Source organism: Oncorhynchus nerka, unplaced genomic scaffold (genome assembly GCF_034236695.1).
Source record: "Oncorhynchus nerka isolate Pitt River unplaced genomic scaffold, Oner_Uvic_2.0 unplaced_scaffold_2278, whole genome shotgun sequence".
Taxonomy (NCBI): Eukaryota; Metazoa; Chordata; class Actinopteri; order Salmoniformes; family Salmonidae; genus Oncorhynchus; species Oncorhynchus nerka.
In genome coordinates, this window is record NW_027039017.1 from 27,501 (window position 1) to 34,967 (window position 7,467).

Here is a 7,467-nt window from a genome sequence, read left to right on the forward strand (position 1 = left end):
GCATATCAACTGTCTTTAGCATCAACAACAAGTTGGCTAGCATATCAACTGTCTTTAGCATCAACAACAAGTTGGCTAGCATATCAACTGTCTTTAGCATCAACAACAAGCTGGCTAGCATATCAACTGTCTTTAGCATCAACAACAAGTTGGCTAGCATATCAACTGTCTTTAGCATCAACAACAAGTTGGCTAGCATATCAACTGTCTTTAGCATCAACAACAAGTTGGCTAGCATATCAACTGTCTTTAGCATCAACAACAAGTTGGCTAGGATATCAACTGTCTTTAGCATCAACAACAAGTTGGCCAGCATATCAACTGTCTTTAGCATCAACAACAAGTTGGCTAGGATATCAACTGTCTTTAGCATCAACAAGTTGGCCAGCATATCAACTGTCTTTAGCATCAACAACAAGTTGGCTAGCATATCAACTGTCTTTAGCATCAACAACAAGTTGGCTAGCATATCAACTGTCTTTAGCATCAACAACAAGCTGGCTAGCATATCAACTGTCTTTAGCATCAACAACAAGTTGGCCAGCATATCAACTGTCTTTAGCATCAACAACAAGTTGGCTAGCATATCAACTGTCTTTAGCATCAACAACATGTTGGCTAGCATATCAACTGTCTTTAGCATCAACAACAAGTTGGCTAGCATATCAACTGTCTTTAGCATCAACAACAAGTTGGCTAGCATATCAACTGTCTTTAGCATCAACAACAAGTTGGCTAGCATATCAACTGTCTTTAGCATCAACAACAAGTTGGCTAGCATATCAACTGTCTTTAGCATCAACAACAAGCTGGCTAGCATATCAACTGTCTTTAGCATCAACAACAAGTTGGCTAGCATATCAACTGTCTTTAGCATCAACAACAAGTTGGCTAGCATATCAACTGTCTTTAGCATCAACAACAAGCTGGCTAGCATATCAACTGTCTTTAGCATCAACAAGTTGGCTAGCATATCAACTGTCTTTAGCATCAACAACAAGTTGGCTAGCATATCAACTGTCTTTAGCATCAACAACAAGTTGGCTAGCATATCAACTGTCTTTAGCATCAACAACAAGTTGGCTAGGATATCAACTGTCTTTAGCATCAACAACAAGTTGGCCAGCATATCAACTGTCTTTAGCATCAACAACAAGTTGGCTAGCATATCAACTGTCTTTAGCATCAACAACAAGTTGGCTAGGTCTTTAGCATCAACAACAATATCAACTGTCTTTAGCATCAACAACAAGTTGGCTAGCATATCAACTGTCTTTAGCATCAACAACAAGTTGGCCAGCATATCAACTGTCTTTAGCATCAACAACAAGTTGGCTAGCATATCAACTGTCTTTAGCATCAACAACAAGTTGGCTAGCATATCAACTGTCTTTAGCATCAACAACAAGTTGGCTAGCATATCAACTGTCTTTAGCATCAACAACAAGTTGGCTAGCATATCAACTGTCTTTAGCATCAACAACAAGCTGACTAGCATATCAACTGTCTTTAGCATCAACAACAAGTTGGCTAGCATATCAACTGTCTTTAGCATCAACAACAAGTTGGCTAGCATATCAACTGTCTTTAGCATCAACAACAAGTTGGCCAGCATATCAACTGTCTTTAGCATCAACAACAAGTTGGCTAGCATATCAACTGTCTTTAGCATCAGCAAATTAACCATTCATTAATAATAAATAGCTACGTAAAATGCAGTTCATGAGTAAACATACTGTTACAATCTTCATTACAGCAACAACCATTTATGCAAACACTGTTTATCTCTTTTAATATTAATTACAACAACATTTTTTTGCTAGATTTAGCTTTTTGGAGAATTTTCTGTTGACATTCAAGTGGTCTGGAAATGTAAACTAATGGAAATACTCTGATAACTTTCCCAGAATTCCCTGTTATTCCAGAAAAACCTGGTTGAAAGATTCCAGGAATCAGGAGGGAATGAGCAGGACTTCTGGAATCCCCAAACCAATCATTTTTTGGGAAAGTTACCAGAATTTTGCAACTTTAGGAAAGATTCTACCTGCACCTCTGTACACAAACAGCACGCATACAGACTCAAGAGGCAAATATACACCAATAACATGATTCATATATAAAGACAGAAGTCTCAGAAGTGTCTTAGATGACTGTAACAATACTTATATACTTTTACATATCTTTATATAGCATGTCTATATATACAGAGTAACACCACCATAAAAATAGAATGAATATAATGAATTATATTTCTATACACATCACGTCGTATATAATTACATATTTTAATTTTGCTGCACTTTTGTTTTTCCTTTTTTTTTTAAAGTAAAATCTTACTTTTAAGACTGTGCTGCTCCAAAACACATTGTGTAATACAAAATATTGTTGCTTCTTTTTTTCCTTTTCTTTACAGGATGACAAAGCCAAAAATCTGTATATGCGGAAACCTCAGGCAGCATCATCATCTCAATGATTATTTCATCGGTGACAATGAATAAAGGCTTCAAGCAAGCAAGTCTCTGTTACTGATGTGTTGCCCGTTCCTACACCTGCAAGGTGATAGAAAACAAAACAGTAAAGCACCATCAATGACTAACACGCTCTATCCAGGATGGTGGATAGCATTTATAACAGACTTTGTATCTAAGGCCATGGACTAGGATAAGTTGTTCCTCACCAACAAAATAAAACAGAAATACACAAAGAAACCTCCACTTACAGTAATTACTTACAGCATAGAAAAAGACCAAAATAAAACATCTGTACAACAATAGGAAAAAATGACAACAACATCATTAATCAACCAATCAGAGTGGGAGAAACGTGCGCAAAAAACAAAACACTGGCGACTTTTTCCGGGAAATCGTCCTGAAGCACACAGACCTAAAGTCACAGACCTAAACTCTAAGCTTTAATTGGCCCCAAAAATGATCAATCAACTAAAATATGACAAAATGACATCCATGTTTACCAAAGACATAGAGAAGTAGAGCCCCTTAGTCCCGAGTAGAAAGTATGTTAGAATACATGACCCTGCTGTTCGCTCCGGCACAGATCCGGGTCAGACACCAACCAGGCCATTCGCACATTGCCCCTGCCACGGGCTACCTCTGGCCCCCAGGCTCTGCCCCTGCCCCGGGCTACCTCTGGCCCCAGGCTCTGCCCCTGCCCGGGCTACCTCTGGCCCCCAGGCTCTGCCCCTGCCCTGGCCCGTCCCCGTTCGGCCCCAGCCCAGGGGGCCGACGCGCTGCTAGAGGGTAGTGATCTGCGTGAGCTCTGTGTTGGAGTTCCCTGTCCCTTGGTGGTGATTGTTCTGGGGCTCCTGGCAGACCAGAGGCAGCTCCACGCCTAGTCATGCGGGGTTTGTATTCCCGTCCGCCGTTTTGCAGTTGTAGGCAACTTCCCGGGCGATGCTCCTCATCCGACCAGACTGCTGCCGGCTGTCCAGGCGGAACGGACCAGGGTGGCAGAACTCCCTGAAGCACCTCTTGAAGTTCTCGTCCAGGAAGGCGTAGAGGACTGGGTTGAGACTGCTGTTGACGTAGCCCAGCGCGATACAGAAGTGCATCAGGGCCATGGTGAGGAGGCTCCCCAGGTTGAAGCCTAACAACTGGGCCAGAGCCATGATCTGGATGGGGGTCCAGCAGACCACGAAGGCTGCCACTACGACCAGGACCATGCGAGTGATGCGGCGAAGGTTACGGTCCTTCTCCTTGGAGCCGGACAGGATCCGGACGCTGCGAAGGCGATTGACCATCAGGCTGTAGCAGACACTGATGATGGTAACCGGGATGAGGAAGGAAAAGAGGAAGACGCAGGTGCCGAACACCGGGTCCCAGTAGCTACGGGGGTCTGGGAGGACTATGTTACACTCTATACCTAGGAGAGAGACAGGAGATGTGGTTAGGGTTAGAAACAGGACATAGGGGTTAAAGTTAAGGTTGGACATAGAGTCCCATTAGCTACGAGGGTCTGGGAGGACTACAATACACTCTAAACCTGGGAGGGAGACAGGACAGAGGGTTAATGTGAGGGTTAGGACATGAGGGTTAGGACATGAGGGTTAATGTGAGGGTTAGGACATGAGGTTTAGGACATGAGGGTTAATGTAAGGGTTAGGACATGAGGGTTAGGTCATGAGGGTTAGGACATGAGGGTTAGGACATGAGGGTTAGGACATGAGGGTTAGGTCATGAGGGTTAGGACATGAGGGTTAGGACATGAGGGTTAGGACATGAGGGTTAGGACATGAGGGTTAGGACATGAGGGTTAATGTGAGGGTTAGGACATGAGGGTTAGGACATGAGGGTTAATGTAAGGGTTAGGACATGAGGGTCAGGACATGAGGGTTAGGGCAGGAGGATTAGGGCAGGAGGTTAGGACATGAGGGTTAGGACATGAGGGTTAGGACATGAGGGGTTAATGTAAGGGTTATGACATGAGGGTTAGGACAGGAGGGTTAAGACATGAGGGTTAGGACATGACGTTTAGGACATGAGGGTTAAGACATGAGGGTTAGGACATGAGGGTTAGGGCAGGAGGGTTAGGACATGAGGGTTAGGACATGAGGGTTAGGACATGAGGGTTAATGTAAGGGTTAGGACATGAGGGTTAGGATATGAGGGTTAGGACATGTGATTTAGGACATGAGAGTTAATGTAAGGGTTAGGACATGAGGGTTAGGCCATGTGATTTAGGACATGAGGGTTAGGACATGAGGGTTAGGACAGAGGGTTAGGACATGAGGATTAGGACATGAGGGTTAGGACATGAGGGTTAGGACATGAGGGTTAATGTAAGGGTTAGGACATGAGGGTTAGGATATGAGGGTTAGGACATGAGGGTTAGGACATGAGGGTTAATGTAAGGGTTAGGACATGAGGGTTAGGACATGAGGGTTAATGTAAGGGTTAGGACATGAGGGTTAGGATATGAGGGTTAGGACATGTGATTTAGGACATGAGAGTTAATGTAAGGGTTAGGACATGAGGGTTAGGCCATGTGATTTAGGACATGAGGGTTAGGACATGAGGGTTAGGACAGAGGGTTAGGACATGAGGATTAGGACATGAGGGTTAGGACATGAGGGTTAGGACATGAGGGTTAGGACATGAGGGTTAATGTAAGGGTTAGGACATGAGGGTTAGGACATGAGGGTTGGACATGAGGGTTAGGACATGAGGGTTGGACATGAGGGTTAGGACATGAGGGTTAATGTAAGGGTTAGGACATGAGGGTTAGGACATGAGGGTTAGGACATGAGGGTTAGGACATGTGAGTTAATGTAAGGGTTAGGACATGAGGGTTAGGCCATGTGATTTAGGACATGAGGGTTAGGACATGAGTGTCTGGACTGGAACGAATTGGAACGAATTGCAAAAATCCCTGAAGTTGGAGACTTATATCTCCCTCACTAACTTTAAGCATCAGCTGTTAGAGCAGCTTACCAATCACTGTACCTGTACACAGCCCATCTGTAAATAGCCCATCCAACCAACTACCTACCTCATCCCCATATTTGTTTTGGTTTTTCTGATCTTTTACACACCAGTATTTCTACTTGCACATCATCATCTGCACATCTATCACACCAGTGTTAATTGCTAAATTGTAATTACTTCGCAACTATTGCCTATTTATTGCCTTACCTCCTACCTCATTTGCACATGCTGTTGTCTCTTGTTCTTTGATACCATGTCTTTGTTTTGACTGTCACGTCTATATGCTAATATGAATCCAAATTCGCTAGCTAGCTAACCAACAACTGTAACGATGTATTTGAGAGACAAGAAGTGCTCATTGTGCAAATGCATTTATGTTTTTAATAAACATTTTGGAGACGAAATATAGTTCAAATGTTGTCGCCAATCTAAGCCATCCCCATCAGTTTTGCCCCGGCGGTTTTGTTGCTCAACAACCCTCATGTCTATAGGACAGAGGGTTTATTATAGGAATGAGAGGACAGAATAATCCAATCCAACAAATCCAACAAATCTCTTTGAAAACACAGGTCCCGTAGGCATATGGACACTTAAACAATATATTCTTCACTGGATTAACTTTCATTCACAAAACGATTCAACATAGAAATAAATTCCATCGCACAAATCCAAAATGGAGTCATTCTGTTTTTTTTTACCCCTCTCCCTCGAGGTATAATCTCTTTAATCTCTGACATTTGCTCGGACATTTCCACAGCCTGCCTTTCAAAAACTGCCTCTCTAAAACCCGAGCAGCTGGGAAAACTCAGACAGATCCTATAGCTCTTTAATTACAAAAGCTAAATTCAGTTCAGTGGAATTGTTTTTAACAAACCCTGGCAACTGAAGGGAGCAATGCTGAACTTCAAAAGAGAATTTCTAAAAAAGAAACACTTCACATCATTGATGTTTAGAAGAAGCCTCTTTCTTTCTCTTTGGTGTGATTATGACCCCCCCCCCTTTCAACCCCCCCCCCCCTTTCAAAAAACCCTATCTAGCCTGCTTTCCAAACGGAACAAGTCTAACACCTTTAACCCGTGTTCCAACTCTGTAAGGATGGGAGCTCATCTGAACCTGAACGTCTTTTCAAAAAACTATCTAGTCTGCTTTCCCAAACGGAACAGGATTATGCCACTTGGGACCAATCCAGTGTCTCTCCTGACAACTGTCTCTGATGATCACATAGGGAAACTACAGTACTTCACTAATCAGACCCAATACATCTCCCTCAATGGCCACACCTCAGACTCAGTACAGTGGCAAGCCTGTTTGTTTGTCTCTAAAAACCTCTTACTTGCTTCAGTGAAATGCTAATTTACAAGCCCTTAAACCAACTATGCAATTTTAAGAAAGTAAGAGATAAGAATAACAAATAATTAAAGAGTAGCAGTAAAATAACAATAGCCGGGGGTACAGAGTCAACGTGCAGGGGCACCGGTGTCGAGGTAATTGAGGTAATATGTACATGTAGGTAGAGTTATTAAAGTGACTATGCATAGATACTAACAGAGAGTAGCAGCAGTGTAGAAGCGGGGGGGGGGTGGCAATGCAAAAAATATGTGTAGCCATATTCTATTAGAGGTTCTGGTGTCTTATGTCTTGGGGGTAGAAGCTGTTTAGAAGCCTTTTGGACCCGGACTTGGCGCTCCGGTACCGCTTGACGCGTGGTAGCAGAGAGAACAGTCTATGACTTGGGTGACTGGGGTCTTTGACAATTTTTAGGGCCTTTCCTCTGACACTGCCTTGTACAGCGGTCCAGGATGGCAGGAAGCTTGGCCCCGGTTATGTACTGGGCCGTTTGCACTAGCCTCTGTAGAAGGTGTGCTTCTACACCTGCATTGCTTGCTGTTTGGGGTTTTAGGCTGGGTTTCTGTACAGCACTTTGAGATATCAGCTGATGTACGAAGGGCTATATAAATACATTTGATTTGATTTGATTTGTAGTGCCTTACGGTCGGAGGGCGAGCAGTAGCCATACCAGGCAGTG

The 7,467-nt window shown here is 43.3% G+C and overlaps 1 protein-coding gene across 1 annotated transcript; it reads right to left on the reverse strand.

Moving 5' to 3' along the window:
- Positions 1 to 3,180: 3,180 nt before the first annotated feature.
- LOC135567253 (nociceptin receptor-like) lies at positions 3,181 to 4,355 on the reverse strand. The gene has a single exon (XM_065014676.1). The coding sequence runs from the start codon at positions 3,947 to 3,949 to the stop codon at positions 3,353 to 3,355; it is 597 nt and encodes a 198-aa protein (XP_064870748.1). The 5' UTR covers positions 3,950 to 4,355; the 3' UTR covers positions 3,181 to 3,352.
- Positions 4,356 to 7,467: the final 3,112 nt, after the last annotated feature.

Coding starts and splice junctions, on each gene's coding strand:
- LOC135567253 (XM_065014676.1), bottom strand. CDS start 3,949: ATGTCCAACCTTAACTTTAACCCCTATGTCCTGTTTCTAACCCTAACC.